At 45.2% G+C, this 19,681-nt stretch overlaps 1 protein-coding gene across 1 annotated transcript; it reads right to left on the bottom strand.

Annotated features, from left to right (window-relative positions):
* Positions 1 to 2,604: 2,604 nt before the first annotated feature.
* On the bottom strand, positions 2,605 to 14,475 carry LOC8031025. The gene is made up of 5 exons (XM_002403980.3): positions 14,415 to 14,475; positions 13,241 to 13,333; positions 6,592 to 6,708; positions 3,104 to 3,351; positions 2,605 to 2,711 (listed from the first exon to the last, which is right to left on the bottom strand). Exons 1-5 carry the CDS (start codon positions 14,473 to 14,475, stop codon positions 2,619 to 2,621), a joined length of 612 nt encoding a protein of 203 aa, XP_002404024.3. The 3' UTR covers positions 2,605 to 2,618.
* Positions 14,476 to 19,681: the final 5,206 nt, after the last annotated feature.

Consider the following 19,681-nt stretch of genomic DNA (forward strand, 5'->3'; position numbering starts at 1 on the left):
CGGTCCATATGTCTTCTCATCTCGTGGAGTCTTCTGTCGCTGTCCTATCGACACGCGACCGCTCGATAGATGAATTCGTTTTCTAGCGAGATGCACGAACAAACCTTTTCCGGAACGCTAATCGCTGTCTTGGGTTTGAAATCAAATCGTTTTTACCTGCCTGATAGAACACTTTTCGGCTAAAAATGGGCAGCGGTCCAGGTGTGCCCTTCGTCTCGACGGTCTCGACGACAGCGCAGCCATCTTGTTTGTGGACGTGACGTCATAGATCGCAAAGAAGCGAAGAAGTCATTCGCGCTCCGAGAAATTCTCGGTGCACGAAGAGCGCGCTCGAGTGTCAGTCCCCGGCGGCACTCCTGTCCGTTTGGTGAACGGAGCACCAAACTCTTGCGCTCCGGAGCCTTCGCTTCATGGGGGCCAAGTCAGCAAAGCTGTGGGCTCCACGGTGGCAAATAGTGGGCAGAAGAAAATATTTAACTGGTGGCATAGGTACACGGAAGGATGAAAACTTTTCTTATTTCATTCCAGGCGACCCGTCCGGTATGGCGGAAGGTGTTCGTACAGGTCGTACACATCTTTTCAGTATAAATCTCTGATATATAACCCCATGTTAGATGTTAAAAAAAAAAAAAAGAAGCGCTGGCTAGTTTGCGCAAATGGCCGCCCGATTCAGAGGGTTCAGCCTCATCGACCCATCCATGTCCACTGTTCCGCTAAGGCGTTAAAGGCCGACCAACAGCCAGAAAGGAGGAAACTCTTCGTCAATTTGTCCTTTCCATTCGAGAAAGAGCGAGACCCTCCCATTTTCTTGCGGGCTCAAAGACCCGCTCCTTTCTGGAAAGAGGAAAGAAGAGTGCGGGAGGAAACGAAGAAAAGGAAACTGGAAAACGGTTTTCTGTCTGGCAGGATTCTGTAGGTCGGCTTTTAAGCGCAAGACACAAAAGACGAAGACGCGATTGCGCGAAGTACAACTTATCGGAAGTTTTATTGTGTTCATTTCTGAACCGTCACAGTGCCAATCCTAGCGATGGAGCATCGTACCGGCGTGCGGTCGTGTATCACAACTGCGTGGTGCACGTTAAAGACCCCCAGGCTAGCGGTTGTACTGCGCTGGCTAAATTGCACATCTACGGCTGGGAGACTCGTCGCAACTTTGAAATGGCTGACCAACCACACTCTGTATAAATACCCGCACAACCCCAATGATTATTCGATGCAGAGAAAAAATATGTGAACATAATTGTCTTGTGCTCGCAGGTGCCTTTATTTTGAAGATTAAAAAGTTCATAAATATTCTAAAATGCATCACAAAATAAAGCGTTTTAAACCTCGCAGTCCATCAGAAAAACAAAACCAAAAAACACCAGAAAACATAACATTTTCTTCGGAGTCAACTAGGACTGCAGTGCGAACGACAGTCAACTGTAGAAAATCATATCGAAAGTTACAAAAGGTTCCGCCGAACGTTACCGTGCCACAGTAATCTGAACGCGTTAAAGTCACAAAGGAAGACTGTCTAAAGCAACACAAGAGTACAGTTACTGGATAACGTTTATTTGGAACGTATACTGCTTTTTGTACACGTGGTTGAACACAAGTATGGTGTGAAATGAGAGCATCTCGCCACATTTGAAATGTCGGCAAGTCCTGCTCTGAGAGGAGAGCGAGCCGTCTGGTCACCTGCATGAAAAGTAAAAAGATTCACAAGATTGAAATCACAATAGACCTTATGCCAAATTGCTTGGTGGTAAGACAACACTGAGAGCTTCTCCATCTTAATATTGGTAAGCGTCGTCGGTACCGAAGCACGATGGAGGCATCAGAGACAAACCGTACGGGCAGCGTACGATGGCGCGGCAGCCGTGTTTCCCGCCTTCCGACCATGGAATGTCGACGAACAGTTTAAACAACCAGCGTGCGGCTTTCTCCGGGGAGTGCTAGACTGGTGGCATCTGCGGAAACTAAGCTGGTCACGTGGCGCAACATGGAACGTCCCGCTCGAGGGGTGTCCTGCCCACCATATATATATATATATATATATATATATATATATATATATATATATATATATATATATATATATATATATATATATATATATATATATATATGTCTAAATAAGAGAAACAACGCGGTAGTTCATCGCAGAATTCAAAAACATTAAGTCGGATGCCCGTTGACGCACCCTTCGGAGGCGCGTTTAGGGACGCCGTATCTAGTCATTATGATAACCAGTTTTTCAGACCCATGGTTATTATAATGACTCCCAGACCGTTTTATTTGTGTCAATGAAGACATGGGAGATACATCCCTAAAAGAGAAATTGACAAGTTTGTAGCCCCGTCACCGGCGCAGCGAAAATTCGCATGCCACAGATAGTTGTCGAGGAAATAAGACGTACAGCGACCTTGGAGAACCTAACGAAATTTTAATAGTACAAACAATAAAAACAAAAACACATTAGTTTGAAAGTGGATATATTTGCACATCTGTCGAGAAACGCGAAGGTCGGTCTAGACTAATTATGTACCTTTTAAGCAAAAACGGCAATACATTGTTTTCGCCAAGATTACAATAAGTGAAAGACAACAAGTGATCGCTTACCTTTACTTTTATTTTTAATCTTTAAAGCATGGGGATAAGTGGAACCTGAAGTTGTCGATGGCAATCACCCCTTCGGCGTTACGTTTCGTGTAGGCTGAGATGAAGAACTGCACAGCAAAAAGGGCGCACGGACGTCAGGTGATGGCACAACACGAGACAGCTATGAACATATCACTTTTATCGCAATGCTAGCATTTTCCGAAAAGAACATTGGGTCTTAATGCTCTTTATATCAATTCTAAGCTGCGCATGAGCCGCACAATCACCTCCCACTCTATCCCCTCCCTCTTTCCTCTCCCCCCCTTCCTCTCCCCCTCCAAAAAAAAGAAAGAAAGAAACTAGCAGGACAACTTGGTCGTACAGTGCGAGACAATTATCTTGATCGCAAAGTGGGCCTTTTTCCCCATCTTTCGCGCACAGGTTAATATCCAAGAGCATATTTTCAGAGCGCGTTGTAGTTTCGCCAGATTGTAGCGAACGACAAAGAAAGGATGCCTACCCGGACGTCTTGGGTCACGTTTATGGACTGCTCTACGTGCCTCCAATTCGAGGCGCCGTTCGGCAGCGTGAGGACATGACGGTTATCGCTGTCTTGGGCCAGGATCTCGAGCCTTTCAGCGCCGGGTCCGTTCACGACGTAGGCAATGGCCACGCAGGCAGTGGTATTGGCGTAGACCGGCATGTAAGGTGTGATGAGGCGTGCCACGTTGTACCCGGCCTTTTGAGCGTCGACAACCATGTGGAAACCTAAAGGAGGCACATCATGTCATTCACTCGTTTCGAAAACTACCGCTACGTCACTTAGGTACAGTGTGCAGCAATATGAACTGGCACAGCGACGTCCCACGGCGGCCATCTTGAATGGATACGAAACGGGTTTTAATTCACTAAGTATAAAAATAGGCACAAGTACCTTTACTAACACATTCCTCGTGTTCTTTGGGGATTCTAGTGCAAGCTATTATAATCGTGCGTTAGTTATTTAGTTGGATAAGCAGCGAGTAAATATTGATACGTGCTTCTCAGTTTTATCGTTCATTATTATTTAAGAGGGTGGTCATTTTGAAACGCGTACTCGGCATAATAGTAAATAAAAGGGGACGAGAGCTTTTTTTTTTTTTTTAATGTTTGCGTTAAGTGCGTTTTAAAGAGTAGTTAAGTTGTATCACAAGCCATTTTTTTTTAACACAAAAGAATGTTTCGTCCACGCCTTCATATTGTCACGAATGAAAACAAACTTGATTAATGAAACTTAAAACGAAGGTTTAATGCGGTGAACTTGGTCCGAGAAACAAAGCAACAAAGACACACTTGGACTTTGACGGAAGGACGACTGCCTCAAGCAGCCATGCGAAGCTCCTTTTGTGAGCACGCGGGTATCAAGAAGTTTACGAGCTCGAACAAACAACAAGATTATCGAGTCATCTGGAACATTCCAATATCATGCAAACAAAATAACGATAAAAAGGACAGGCGCTCGCAGAGGTCAAATCCCATCCAGCGGCGTGGGAGTCGAGCACGCTGTAGCTCAGCTGTTCGCACGTGGCAATAATACATTTCGCACGCGATGTAAAATTATAGCCCTGATAACATTAAGATTGGAGGAGAAAAATTAAAAAAGTAGAAATATTTACTCTTTTTTTCTAGGCCAATAATTAATATGTGACTACACCGGGAATATGTTTACAAAGGTACTTTTGAGCACACATTTTTAGATTCGTTTAAATAAATTAAAAACCGGTGTGTATCCATTCAAGATGGTCATCGCGGAACCGGAGCCCTAAGCTGCCAAGTCAAGAGGTTGGAATGGACCGTCATTTTTCCTATTGCCGCAATGTAGGAGTGGGTTTCATAGCCTAGTATTATGTAGACATTTTATGCGAAATGCTACCCGTTTCGGCTACCACTCATATTGCCGGTTTTTCGACGTAATCGCAAGCTTACAAAGAGAAGCCGAGACAAATTTTAAAGCGAGAATTTTGATTTCAGAATTTCAATCTATGTCGTCCATCGCGAGGAGATGTGACCAAATCTGTTAACGCAAGCCGTCGTTGAAATTGGGCACAAGAGAATTCGAACGTAAAACATGAAGCCGGGAACTAGAACGCTGGCTACAACAACAGGTACGCCGGTTGTAGATCTCGTCTTGTTTTTAACATCCGTTAGGATTGAGTCGGGGCACGCTTCAGGAGGAAAAATAACGCGACAAGCAGAAAAACAGTCGAGAAGAGAGAATTATTTTACACACTAAACTGGGATATCGAACGTAAACATTCCGATTCGAGAGTTCGAATTCAAAATAAACAAAGAAAACCAAAAAGCATTTCACGTGTGGCTTGCTTTTCAGATTCTTTTCAGTAACTACGCACCACCTGCTGGCCTGAGCGATAACTCAATTCAGCCGGCCAGTGGCGTCGGAACAGCGGAGCGTTGGGGGCAGACATTTTGTCCTAATGGCGGCACTTTCACGTAAACCCCCTCCCTATATCTACCGCCAGCTCCCGTTGCCCCATTTGCCTGCCGAACACTTGCGATAAATACCTGGCAGAAAAGAACAATTGAGAAACTGCTTATTTCACAATTTGTGCGCGTGAAGTTTGATCACTTCAACAAAAAATACAACAAAAGTGGGAAGTACGCCAATATGAAGTTAATTAGAAAAAAAAACAAAAAAACTTACATTGGGCTCAAAAAAAGGGTAAATAAATTAAAAAAGCAAAGGTGGTGCCAGTTGATAAAACTTGTATATGGCTGCAGGTGTAAAGTATTTAGTCAGCAGCATTTATGGATCCCAACATACAGTACTCAAAATAGGTCACCACAACGTGAGAAAGATACGATGTTTAGCATTTCTTATTTATCGCTTGAAAATTGTCGAAGTGATTTAATCAAAACATAAAAATGAATAGCTTATATACAGTGATAAAGCAATCCTTACGAGTGTTTTTATTGCGGCCTATTTGGAACAACCGACAGACCTGGGTTGCCAACTAAAGCAGTCACAATATATAGTTTTCACCTTGCTCCACTTAGGAATTTTGGTAAAAACAAATAGAGTTGTTCATTTATTTTTCAAGAACGGACTGGTTTATTATGAACATATGGGGCTATTACATATATAGGGTGGTTGAAATCACCAGGCTCGATCTAAAATGAACCGTAAAAATCGATGCCTGCACGTAGCAATCTAAACGTTTCGTCAAAGGTGTGTATCATATGTCGGTTTTTTCTTGTAAAATTACAAAGCTTAAAAGGCCAAGAAACTTCCCAGGGTCTACGGCGGGCAGCGACGCAGACGACAGATGTTCAGTAGCGGGGTGTGTTTGGCGTTCGTATTGACAGATGGCGTCGGGAGCAGCGTCCGAAGGTGCAGCCGACCAGCGAAAGAAAGTAGACGACACGCAGACGAAATCCGCTGGCAGCAAAAGCGCCGCCGTTATGCAGACGCGTTTTTTTTAACTTTAAGTTCTGCTTTTATCGTCCACATCTATTTTTTAACCGAAGGTACATTTCAAAAAGATTATGTTCATTTTAATAAAGCACGGTGGTCGCGAGCCGTCGCGATAAGGAGGTAGCGTCATCTGTCAATACGAACGCCAAACACACCCCGCTACTGAACTCCTGCAGTCTGCGTCGCTGCCCACCGTAGACCCGGGCAAGTTTCTTATTTTTTACAGAAAGAGCTACGATTTGTTATTTTACAAGAAAAAACCGACCCGTGAAATACACCTTTGACGAAAAGTTTACTACGTGCAGGCGTCGATTTTAACGGTCCATTTCAGATCGAGCCCGGTGATTTAAACCACCCTATATGTATACAGACATATATGCAAATCAAAATATCCACCCCGACTCGGTGGTTTGATTTTAAACAAAACCACCTCATAGATACATGGTTCTTATGTGGTTCATCAACTGTCTGAGGTACTTGGAAGCATTATTTATATGCAACGAGTCAAAAATGTAATTTACAAAGAAGGCAATCACCTGGTTTGCCTGCGAGCATTTCGGACTTGCGTTTGAAGCGACTTCGAGTGTCCCTCTGGTTACGCATGCCACAGGCGTGGTGCTCAAATGTGCACATAAATACAGTTACCTCGGGCTCTGTAAAGTAAAATGTGTTATGTAGTGCCAATTTTTACGGCCGATATGGTTGGTATGCATGACTGGGATTTTTACGTATTTAGTTACAACACCGTCCACATTTGGTCAAGGAAGGGGAGGCGAAAGATGTGTACAAAATACAAACCAATGTACAGGGTGTTTCACCCGAAGGCTTTAAAATATCTTTAAAAATAGAATGATTGAGAAGAAAACAATTTCTGGGAGCAAATTGCCAGTTAACGACGGCGGATGTCCAGGTAACAAGCAACATACTAATTAGCTAAATAATGGAATAAATTTTACTAATTAACTTTCTAAATACTGAAAATAAATATATGGTTCTAATTAGAAACTTGTTAAACACCATCGAAAACCACTAAATCAACTTATTTTAGAAAGAGAGCAAAGAAAACGTTTTGCGCCGTCCAAAAAACAAAAAACGCTTAATTTGGACGAGATTTTAATATTCTTATTGGAGGGCATCTTTTCCGGCTGCGGTCCTGCTCCTCGGGGACCGAAACTGCTCAACACATATGCGCCACACCTCCCTTCATCATAGGGAGGAGGAGGCGAAGCGGGAGTTTCGCGCCTCGGTCACTGGGGAGCAGGACTGCAGGCGCAAAGGATGCGCTCCAATAAGAAACCAAAACTGCGTCTGAAGTGGAAGTGAAAGTTTCTTCGAGACGCCGTAAAATGCTGATCCTGCCTTATGTCTTTCTAAAAGTGAGTTGACGTTGTGGTTCTGGATGATGCTTACCAAGTTTCTAATTGGAACCATATGTTTATTTTCAAGAATGAATGGTTAATGAGTAAATTTTATCGAATTATTTAGCTAATTAGTGTCTTTGCAAGCCTTGACGTCCGCCGTGGCTGGCAGTTTGTTCCCGGGAAGAGTTCATTTTCTTTTTGTTAACTACCTTAGTTATGGGGATTTTTGAAAGCCGTTGCTGAAACATGTGGTAATTGTTTTACTAATACCTTGCAGGCGCCGGGACAGAGACTGTCAAAGCAATATGTAAGCAAAATAAGACACTGATGAACAACAACAGTTAAAAAATTAGCAGAAGAAAAGAAAAAGCTACTCTAGAACAGTCACTCTACTATTACCAAACACTGGTGGCATACGAGTTTTGAATATTTGCTTAGTAATTCTATTGCCATACAGTTATGTAGTGATTATAGCGCTGTAAATACACCGCGTTGAAAGAGATTGCGACGTAAAGCGTGAAAAATAAACATTCTGCCTCGATACAAGTTTAGGGAGTGTCGCGCAAATGTGCATGGCAAAACTTGCTGCGTTCATAATTACTAGGTATACTACCCTTCGAAGTTACACACACGTAAACCATGAGACGATGACTCGTATATATATGTCACAAAACACGTAAACTATGAGACGACGTTTCATAGTTTACGTGTTCAGTGTAACTTCGCAGCGCAGCATACCTCATTATTCCAAACCATCTAGCCCAAATCCAAGCATTGTGCGTCGATAACCTCGATTAAAGGCCGACCTACAAAACGCTTTTCAGCAAGGTAGGAAAATCCTCGTCGCCACCCTTCCCATTTCTCCCTCTCCCATGCTATATTGACGGCGGGGGGACCCTTTGCATCTTGGGGCTGGATTAGCCCGGCGCTTCTCCCGGCTCATTCAGCCCCACAAGATGGAGCAACGAAATCCGCCCCCCCCTTCCCGCCATCAAGAAGCAGTGGGAGAGGGAGAAACTGGAAGGGTGGCGACGAGGATTTTCCTACCTTACGGAAAGGCGTTTTGTAGGTCGGGCTTAAAGCGGTGAATCATGCAGTTGTCTGCGGAAATGAAGACAGTAAAGCAACAGGCGAAGGGAATCGATACTGATACAAAAAAGAAGCGACCAGAACAGGCTTTTATGAGAAACGTATTTATATGCATTATATCTAAGTAAGACAATGAGAGCGGTAAAAATCTAACTACAAACAATGACATAGGAATCTCTCTAAATTTTAATGCGAATGCATTATCTGTCCCATGGAGCGAAACCGGCGTTGTCTGCGACTGTTTTCTGTAACCATCCGTAGCAGAAAAACGGCACGTAAATTTCCACCCCCCCCCCCCGCAAAAAAAAAAAAAAGAAAAGAAAAGCACAGCAAAGCAATGCTTCGTCACGGAAGCAGTCGTGAAGCCGGCAGGGTTCGCCGCGCTTGCGCAGTAGGGGAGTGTGATGCCACCGCCGGAGCGCCGTGTGCGATATGACGTGGCGCGCTGCTTGTAGGAATGCGCTGCGTGTAGGAATCTTTTCGCATTCCTACACTTAAATGGTCGTAAGGTAGTATGCCGAATTTTATCTCTTATAAGACAGATGTTTTTGAAAAAGGGTAGAAAGATAGCCTCGACATTTTGTTTACATTTGAAAGAAATTCTATGTACGATCTCAAAATTGTGTTATATATGTGAAAGCTTTTACTGAATCCGCGTGTTTATGCATGTTTAGACAGCTACCACGCTCAAAATACAAGTACTTCTGAACCGGCTTAAAGGGAAGCTGAAGAGGCTTGGAATTTGATTAAAAATTAAACACTCGATTTGTTTTATTCCGACTAAGCACCACGAACATAACAAAAAGTAGGCTATTACATGCCCGCATCACTTAGACGCCTACGAAGTTGCATTAAAAACACGCCCTTCCGCGGCAGCGGGAGAGGGCAGTAAAAGGAGAAGGAAAAACATGACGTCACGAAAGGTTCCTCGCGCGTGCTCCTCGACTCGCAGAGCCAGCGTCGAGACTGAGCTGATTGGTGGTTCTTAAAGATGCCAGCTGAACGTGGGAGAAAGAGAGAGAAAAAAGAGGGCGAACACACGGGTGGACTACCAACCACTTACTGAATTCTTCCTCCCATTAGTTTCATATCTCGAAGCGAAGGGGTGTGGAAGAAGAAGAGGGTTTACCTTCAGTAAATGGTTGCTAGTGCGGCAGTTCCGAGCATCTTCCTACAGGAGATGCAGGCACCTTGATGGATCCGAGGGGCTTACGCGAATCGGAGACGAAACGAGGTAAGGATTTCCAGTGGATATACTCCGTTTCACCTTTTGTTATACCGCAGCAAAGGCTAGAAGCGCGAGCTCATATAGCGTTGGCAGCTGCCCTTAATGCGCGAGAGCTTGTGCCGCAGAGATGTGTCCCAGAGCAAGGAGCTCGCGCTTGTAGCCTCTCCTGCGGTACATCATACGGGAAAATAGAGTATAGTTGAGCGACAGATGCAATCAGAATGGCGCCTGCTCATTTTATGAAATCACGGCTCGACCAACCAATCACGTTCGGTGGCAGCAAGCGACTGCCTATTTTTCGATTTTTTTTTTTTTTTGTCAGGTTTGGTTTTTTTGAAAACAAAAGGTGATATTTAGGTTCTCCAGGAAAAACCACGCCAAAAAAGAAGGATTAACTCTCTTTTTAACCGTTTCAGCTTCCTTTTATGTAGAGCCTGTTCGTACTTTACGTCGTTGATGCAAACAGCTTGAGTGCATGAACGCGTAGTGGATGTACTGTCGTGAGCAAAAGTCTGGATAACACGGGAGCGCCGACCGAATTGCATCGCCGCGCTCCCTGACGGCGCGGCGCCTGGTGCCGAGACCCGCGCAATGCGCATGCGCGTCCTTTTTTATCTGCTGGCTCATTCGTTCGCTCGCTTCAACGCGATCCGCTCCTGAGCGATTAAATCGGCGCTAGGTGCCGCCCCGGGAACCAAGATTCCGAGAGCGTCGCTCACCGCTCGGGACGAGCTCGCGTGGTGCGCGGCACGCGCCGTTCGCGCATATCTTTCCCGCGACTCGGCGACGCGTTAAAAACTGTCGCTTATGTTGATGCAGCCGCAATGAATTGCAGAACTTGTATTCGCGTACTCGAGGCAGCCTTGGGCTTCCTTCCGAATGTGAATGACAAGCAAAAAGAAAACGCCAAATAAGAAAGAAATATTTATTCAACCCCCCTGCCAAGAAAACACAAGAAACAAAACGGAAGGAAAAAGAGGCGCTGGTTCAGTTCGGGTGGCTTGTAATTTTTATATTGTTGATAGCGTCAGAAAGAATCGAAAAAACATGACTTTCCTGCAAAATGTTGCAATTCTGTTGTGTAATCTCAAAGCGGAAATGAAAATATTTTCCCCTCTGCAGCCGTGCGCGGCGGCCATGGGAAACGCGCCGTGACGGCGACGCGGGGATCGCTGCAGCTCAACGCCTCACGAAGAGCAGTAGAGAGAGAAAAAGTAAACATCCTTGGGGAGAGCGCACGGAAACCGGTGCCTCCTCACGTCACCGACGTCACTGAGCATGTCATTCAGAGAGTTGAGGGGTGCTGGAAACTTGAGTCTTTGCTATTATTTAAAACTCTAACTAGGGCACACAGACTAAATCGCTTTTCTGTTCTTTACTTTAAAAGTGTCGGAGAATAACTCCTATACTTATCTGGCTATTGTCCGGAAATCGTTGCATAGCCGCTTTATTTTATGGCTTCCAGTACAAGTCATCACAGCTGATGTCAAACTGAACATTTTAAGGTCACTTCGCGAACAACCATGCTGAGATTTCGTAAACAGTGCCATGTTTTTTTTTGTTTTTTTTCTCGTTGTTTTCTTGACTTCTTGACCCTTTACACCGCGTGCATAATAAATTGAGCAGCAGCTGTTTGCATTGTAGCCGGGGCAAATTTAGGACGGGAAGCTTAAAAATCACGAATGGAGGGAAGCGACAGTTTTAACGCGTCGCCGAGTCGCGGGAAAGATATGCGCGAACGGCGCGTGCCAAGGAGCACGCGAGCTCGTCCCGAGCGGTGAGCGACGCTCTCGGAATCTTGGTTCCCGGGGCGGCACCTAGCGCCCATTTAGTCGCTCAGGAGCGCATCGCGTTGAAGCGAGCGAACGAGCGGGCCAGCAGATAAGAAAGGACGCGCGTGCGCATTGCGCGGGTCTCGACACCAGGCGCCGCGCCGTCAGGGAGCGCGGCGATGCAATTCGGTCGGTGCTCCCGTGTTATCCAGACTTTTGCTCACGACAGTACAGCTGCAACGGAAAAAGATGAGCGCAAGTGACCGAGGACCGGAGTGGAAAAATGGCGACACACGGCGCTATTGTTCCCGAGCGCACAGATAGCGAGAGCGCCTCGAACGTTCCATGTTTGAAATCGAGGGTAGCCGGCAGAAAGCAGCCCATCCTAGGGCCGACGAGCTAATCTAACAGCATAGGAAGTGCAGTGTGACATCGCTGATCACATTTTTTTGTGGGCGTGTCCTTGCTTTCTACTCCAACCGAACGCATACATTGTGCCGTGACTTTGCGATTTTAGTAGGCCATTGTGCAAGGATTCCGCAGCTGGGTGGTCTTCCAAAAGGCCTCTATTGTCGGTTGAGGGAAAAACAGCGATAAAGAAAACAATGCCGCTCACAACGTCAGCGCAAAAGTATAAATAAATGGGTTCACGTGAGCAACCACGTTGGCGCGTTGCTCGGCCGAAAAGCAAGGGGTAAGGTAGGTTTGGAAATGGCGGGTTTTAGAATGAATTTTTTTTTTCGGCCACCCCCGCCTTGAGAGTGAATAGATCGTTCCGATGACTCCGATAACGATGGCCGATATCTTTGCGCATGCATAGTATCGTTATCAGGTATCTGAACGGTTTGCTAAAACTCTCATAGAGCCGCGTGTCGCGATTTTTTCCGCTCCGGTCATAGGTGAGTTGTGCTATTTTTTTTTTCCCGTTGCAGCTGTACCCACCGCTGTCGCAGTTTATGAAATAATCCGCAGAAATTTTAAGCGCAGACCTGTGCAAGTACAATGGTGAAATAAAAAAAAAAAACTAACAAATTAAAACGGCATTGCGACTGTACTTCAAATTCACGAAATCTACAAAAAAGAAAAAAAAAAGAAAGAGAAAAAGTTTAGATTGTTTTGATAAACACCAGGGAGCAAAACTCAGTGCATCAAACTCGCCAAACACGTCCACGGCATATTGCTCAACCACGCACCAACTTTGGATGCCACAGAGTTAATTATACATTGCCTGGACTGCTAAACTATGTTGCATCCCTAGAAATTAATATCACCTCACTAAATAAAATTGCCATACTTAACGTTCTATAAAAACATACATTGTTGTATATAACCCGACTTGCTCTCGTTTATAGATATGGGCTGTCTCGGGATTTTACGGTATGCACAATCATTGCTATGTTAGCTTTATGTTGCCTTAGCCTGTGTGTAAAGGTTTTTCATTATGTTCCAGCTCTCCGAGTACAACCCAGCCATAAAATACGTTTTGTGTTAAAGCCTATGTCCGACAGGGGAGGTGTTCAGGTTGTGCGCTTGGCTCCAAACAAGGCGTATCTGTGTGCCGCGGAGTAAACCACGGTTCAACTTTTCCACTTTTGTTGCTTAACGTTCTTCACCAAGTATCAGGTACTTTTAAGAAAGAAAAAAAAGGTAAACTACACCATCCCTCAGGAGAGAACTTGCCGTGCGCGAAACACGGGCTGGATCCCGCTCCACTAACAAATTGGTTTGCTCTTACCCAAAGGCGGCTCGGGGAAGATCTCCTGCGGAGCTTCATCCGGGACCAGTGCATCCACGTGTGTCTTGAAATGTGCCTGGTTCTTCACAAGTGCTGAACAAAAGAGACGGAGATAACGAAGAAAGGATTTACGTTATAAACACTAGTTCAGAACGCGGTGGTGGTTGTGCTTATTTTATTGATTTATTAGCGTATTTTCAAACAGACCATGGTGTTTGAAATGCAGTGATATTCTGTTATCTTCATAGAGTTATTACAATAAACGCTACAGGCTCAGCTGGCGCTAGTGTGCTGTTGCATTTTGAAGCAGACATCAAGCAGTCAGAAATTGACTTCCGGTAATGCATTTCTATGGGAAAAAGCGAGTGCATTTTCTCTCTGCGCTCGATTATAAGAGCAAATGTCACTCATAATTTGTACGTACTAGGCACATTGTAACATTTCTCAGTTACGCAGACGAAATAATTGGTCAGTTACAGTATTTTTATTTAAATTTCGTGGTATAAAAACGGTGTTAAAACCACTTCGTACGTGTATTTATGTGCACTGTCGGACACAATTAGCGCGAACACGGCGTCGACGCTTTCCAGCATGGGAGATATACGTGCCAAACAATCGAAGGACATCTGGAAAACAAAGAGAGACGGCAAGAACTACGCAGTGACACTGGATAAGTAACTCCTTCTGCACGCACACGATCAAAATAAATTGAAAGCCACGTAATATAGTCAGATTTGCAATAAATGAGTACTGCTTCATTCTTTATGGTCATGATTATCTCTTTTCGAAAGACCAAGCGCAAATCCCGTGCTTTGCCTCTGGTGACGAATTCAAGCTAAAGCATTCCTTCGCTGATCATTTACGCGTTTCTCACTCCATTTGTTTCGAATTTGTGTAGATTTTCGCACGCCTCACCCAAACCTCAAGACAAAACACAAATTCGTCCAGTCAGAGGGTCAATTGCCACACGACAAAATAAAGGTGTTTACACAGGTACACTCGTGCTTCGAATGTCGGTGGCTCTCGCAGTAAGCAGACATAAGCTCCCGTAACATAACACAAGAAAACAGGGCTGTGTGAACCAGCCTTTACTCCCCGAAAAACCTCACGAAGGCTCTCCATCAATCGAAAGAAGTAAAGCAGGACATCGTATCGCCGAGCAGAAAGAGCTTACCGCTTGCTAACCCGCCAGCGACACAGAGGGCGACGATGAGTGCGGTGCTGGTCTTTGCCATGACGCCGGTAGCGAGCAGCGTCAAAACGTTTTCGTTATTTCTTCAAAAGAACCTCCGCCGACGGCAGCACCGTTTCCTGAAATGAGACGCCAGTACAAAGTATAACGTCGCCAAACCAAAAACGAAACTTTACTCCGTTTGCGGAGAGAGGCTGGGGCGAACGGGCGATTGACAGGGCCAAACGTGCTACGTGACGACTGATGTCACACGCGGAACTGTCGCCCATTGGTTTGCTTGTAGATAACGGATCGTTATGGGATTTCGAAAGAACCAGGATGACGAGGCATGCAGCTCCCTCGGCAATTTGCTGCGGCCCGCTCGTATTCAATTACGAACAATTATGGCAATCTGAGCATCAATTCTTTGGAGGGCACGGAATGCTTGTTAACCCCTGAATCTCACCATATTTTGTCCATCTGTTCGTGGGTTTCCCGTTAAATTTATCGGAGAAATTTACGTTACGTAACCTAAACACCAATTTTCCCGCTAAATCAAGCGGAAAACTTGAGGTCACGTGACCTGTCACGAGCTCTATGCATCAATTCAGTCTTGATGCGAAATTCAGCGAAAAAAAAAAAAAAAGCGTCGTGTGACAGGTGACACGTGACCGTATACCAATTCAGCTTCCCGCTACATTTGGCGGAGAAATTGCCCCTTCGTGACCTGGCCTTAGGGACCTGCACACAAATGAATTTCCCCGTTAAATTTGGCGGGGAAATTAATGTCACGTGAACCATGCACCTAATCGGTTTCCCCGCTAAATTGATACTATAGATTCTTCTTCGCTCCCCAAAAGGACTGTGTCAAGATTTCTAAACAAATTTAAACGATGTGCATTTCATGCGTCAATTGGCCTTGAAAAAGGTCGCCTCGAATTTTTTTTTTTTCCGATTAATGTTGGTTTGAGCGTAAATGTTACGGTGTGCTAAGTGAGACGAGGCCGTCTACATCTTTCCAGTGCTTAATGCTCGGGCCAAAAATGCTGAGTCACGGGGCTGTGGGTGCATGCGCGGTGTTAGGTCTTACCCCGAAAAGAGCTACTGACAAGTTAAGACCACATTCCACAGAGTCAAAGATGGCAGAAAGCGAGGGTTGAATTCTCTATAAATTGGCACGTGAGAATAGTTTTCAGATTTTGATACCTACTCTATAATAAGCAATACATCCCTCGCGAAGTGAACAAATGCTTCTCGTAATCCACAATGTTAAAAAAAAGAGCGGCCAAAATTGTTTTGGTAGGAGGTTCAATAGTAGTACGAAACTGCGCCGCACACTTCGAGTAATCAGAGAAAAATGGTAGTAGTACATTCATACCTTTCACTTTTGGTTCTTGAATCACCCGGGTGATATCGCAGGTATTCACCAGCTGGGAACCAACCCCACCATCGGAGAATCTCAAGGGGTATAGTTCACAAACTGGACCAAATCTTCGGCAACGCGGGGACGTGCCGTTCCAGGAGTTGTCCAGAAACTACTGAAACGCTATTCAAGTGGTACCCAGCGAAGGCTCTTGCGACGTCCGTACGAGGCTGGTGTCTTCGGCAAGCCCCGAAGTTATTCGGCAGTTGCTCTTTTAGCAGCGTTGCCAACAGCGTGAGAAACGTGCCTTCCAAGAGGTCCTTAGGCCTTACAGCGGTGGGCAGATTCCCGAGACAAACGAACGGATGGTTGCGGAGCTGCCGACTGCAGAACTGTCACGGAGAGCGTAGCTGCAGCTGACGATCAGCCACTGCGCGCCTAGGGGCACTTCAAGTCACACCGCAACGGACACTAGGGTACGATGCAGCCAAGCACGCAGCGCCAAAAATGCCTCGTCACGGCGCTACTTTTTTTTTTTTAATGTAGAAAATAATTTCTTAGGTCCACGCGCAATCACGTGTGCGTGCGGCACTGGGATGGATGGATGGTAATGGCTATAGTCTTTGTAACGGGCGGCAGCTTGCGCCACCTAGCCTGAATCACAAGCCCCAAGGTTAACGGATTACACAACATTTTATTATCACGGACATTGCTACGCATCCATCGTCGTGTTATCATTTTTTTGTTTGTACGCTCTGACGCGGGCATATATGTGTTTTGTCTGACTGGCTGTGTTGTAGATACCCTGAAACGCGGATGTCGGACGAACCCAGTGAGGAAAATGTTGTGGTAACTGCGAGGTGTAAGGTTCAAGGCCGTGGTCTTATATGCTTCGGTGGCGTTGGTTTATTTTCGTGCCCTCCACATTAAAAGCGATGGGCAGAAAAAAAGGCGTTAAAAAGAAAACAAAGAACACTGGCCGTCGTACTGGGCAGAATTCCAGCAACCTTAATTAGTATTGATTCTACTACAAAAATTGTTAAAATAATTTTCTAAGTTTGTACACATGCTGCCTTCTGTATCAATGAGGCCATAAGTTGTAAACCTTTATTTTGGCGGATTTATATAATCCCAAACTTACTCAGCATTGTAAACAAATATCCTGTCGTAAAAAAAAAAATATTATAAACTAAGCGTACACGCTTCTGATCCAGTCGGTAAAGTTTGCTGAATTCCCAAAGCTTTGTTCGATCAAACCGAATTTAATAAGTGACAAATTCGGTGTTCGAACACGTAAGGAATTGTCAATTGTTTAGGTTATAAACGCGTTTTCAAGGATTTCCTGTTTCATTTTGAAGCTTCAGAAGTTAACAATGATATGTCGGGGGTAGTCCATTCGCTTTCTTGCCAACCGGTTACCCGCTCGATTTCACCCACCTCTATGTCAAGGTTGATTTTTGATGAAGTCCGTTACAATCTGTTCTGATTTGCTTCAAGATTCCTCGTGTTCCTCAGAAATAACCTTAAATATCAAGTTGTTCCGACGTTGTCGGTTATTTAGCGAATTCATACCGCTTGGTACACTGCGGAAGTTTTTGCAGGTGGCAGCGATCGATTCTCATATTGCAATCACATTGTCTGCGGGGCGATAATAAGCCAGACTTGTGCCTTTCTCAAATACTCTACTCAAGATACTGTATTTCAAATACTTTTTCAAGTATCTTGGTATCTTGTTAATGCTTCTGATCAAGAGTATTTGATACTCTTTTTTGATTACATTTCTGCTGAGTATCTTGTACTCATTATCTTAGATACATTTTTGATATTTCGCCATTTTCCGAGCTTTTCGGTATAAAATGGCGTGGGCGTGGTACGAGCAAACTTGAACATTCTTTCGAGCAAGCAAATCCTGTTGCTAGCTCCGATAAATTCTGATGACTTAAATTGAGCTCGTGAAAACATCGCTTTTGTGCCAATTGTGACTCATATTTCACACCAAAGCTCGTACAATGAAGGTTTTCCCCCTTGCCTTCCCAAAGGTGCCTTTTATTCCTACAGTTTCCCACCAAAAAATCCTGAAACAAAAGAGGTGATTATAATGTAATTAAATGCAAAGATGCAAGCGAGCTGGACAGGAGTGACGATAATAATCCCTGGAGAAGGGGAACAAGAGGTACAAAAGACAAACACAAATCTTTACGGATGTAAAGATTGACACACTGAGGCGCTACGCAGAACGGGAAACGACCCACGACAACAATCCAGACTTCAGTGTCAATAGAATAACAAATAGAAGAAAACGAAAAGGAAACACAAAAAGAACGCGCTTTTTTTTTTAGAGCGCAGCTCTTAGGCGCCCGTTTCTGGCTTTAGCGGCGTCGGCGTCGCCGTCGGCGTAACTTTAAGGTCACGTGACCCCCCCAGGTCACGTGGCCCCCCAGGTCACGCGACCACTCCCTAAGATCACGTTACCCCCCCCAGGTCACGTGACCCCCGTGAGGGGAGAAGGAGAAAGGAGGGGTATACCCTCCCCTCAGTACCCTTCCCTCCTCCTCCTCAAGAGGTGCGCTCCGATTCGGCGTTACAGGGAGTTGTAAACGCCTTTCATTTTTAGAGCGCAGCTCTTAGGCGCCCGTTTCCGGCTTGAGCGGCGTCGGCGTCGCCGTCGCCGTCGGCGTAACCGCGCGGTGCATTATGGGTAAATTTCCCCGCTAAATATAGCGGAAAAATTTCCCCACTAAATTTAGCTGAAAAATTCCCCCGCTAAATGTAGCGGAAAAATTTCCCTACTAAATAGCGGAAAAATTTCCCCGCTAAATTTAGCGGAAAAATTCCCCCGCTAAATCTAGCGGAAAACTTTCCCGCTAAATTTAGCTGAAAAATTCCCCCGCTAAATCTAGCGGAAAAATTTCCCCGCTAAGTCTAGCGGAAACATTTCCCCGCTAAATCTAGCGGAAAAAATTTCACCGCTAAATCTAGTGGAAAAATTTCCCCGCTAAATCTAGCGAAAAGAATTTCCCGCTTAATCTAGCGGAAAAGTTTCTCTGGGGGTCTCGTGACCCCCCCAGGTCAAGGTCACGTGACCCCCACGTGACCCCCACGTGACCTTGGGAAGGGGGTCATGTGACCCCACCAAGGTCACGTGACCACCCCCCCCTCGAGGTCACTTGACCCCCCCCCTCGAGGTCACTTGACCCCCCCCCCCCCCTCCCGAAAACACGTGAACCTCAGTGCCCTTCCCTCCTCCTCCTCAAGAGCTGCGCTCTAATTCGGCGTTACAGGGAGTTGTGAACGGCTTAACATTTTTTTTGCGTGTATATTTGATTCCGCCACGGAAAAACGTCGGGGTTTCTTTTGTTTCTTTTCTTTTTGTTGTCAGTCCATCACCTATTGGGCAGGAGATCGAACTATAGGGGGCGCTTTATCGAGCTTGTTGTCCACACAGCGCGGTGTTTACTAACACAGCAAAATAAAGAAATTGAACTTCGCCTAGCATGGTCTGGCCACGAGCGCTTCGCTTTGACCAGTGCTTTGGACGCACGAGCAGTGTTGCCAACCTATTTTTCGAAAATACCCCACGACAGCGTCCAGAAAACCCTAGATTACCCTACGAATGTTTCTTATTACCCTACGTTTTACCCTACGAGGCAGATCTTTGTTTAAATAATACTGTTGCATGGATTATGATGATACAGGGTAATATTAATACAGTACAACGCGACAGGGCACGCATGCACGCGCATACCTGCGTTATTCTAGAACACCATGCTTGCATCTTGCATGTGCGCTGTGTAGCATCAGCACAACAGTGATGTAGCGAGCGTACAGACATCCCCAACCAACATGTTTAGTCGATTTGTCATGAAATTAAAAACTGGGCTACGCAGAACAAGCACTCGCGGCGCCA

This window comes from Ixodes scapularis, unplaced genomic scaffold (assembly GCF_016920785.2).
Source record: "Ixodes scapularis isolate PalLabHiFi unplaced genomic scaffold, ASM1692078v2 PGA_scaffold8__174_contigs__length_109621045, whole genome shotgun sequence".
Lineage (NCBI taxonomy): Eukaryota > Metazoa > Arthropoda > Arachnida > Ixodida > Ixodidae > Ixodes > Ixodes scapularis.

Bases quoted from the DNA above. Each gene is read 5' to 3' on its own strand.
- LOC8031025 (XM_002403980.3), bottom strand. From the start codon at position 14,475: ATGGCAAAGACCAGCACCGCACTCATCGTCGCCCTCTGTGTCGCTGGC. The intron at 13,334-14,414 runs GTAAGCTCTTTC...TCTTTTGTTCAG, and splicing joins CGCTGGCGGGTTAGCAAGCG to CACTTGTGAAGAACCAGGCA. The intron at 3,352-6,591 runs GTGATTGCCTTC...TGCCTCCTTTAG, and splicing joins AATGCTCGCAGGCAAACCAG to GTTTCCACATGGTTGTCGAC.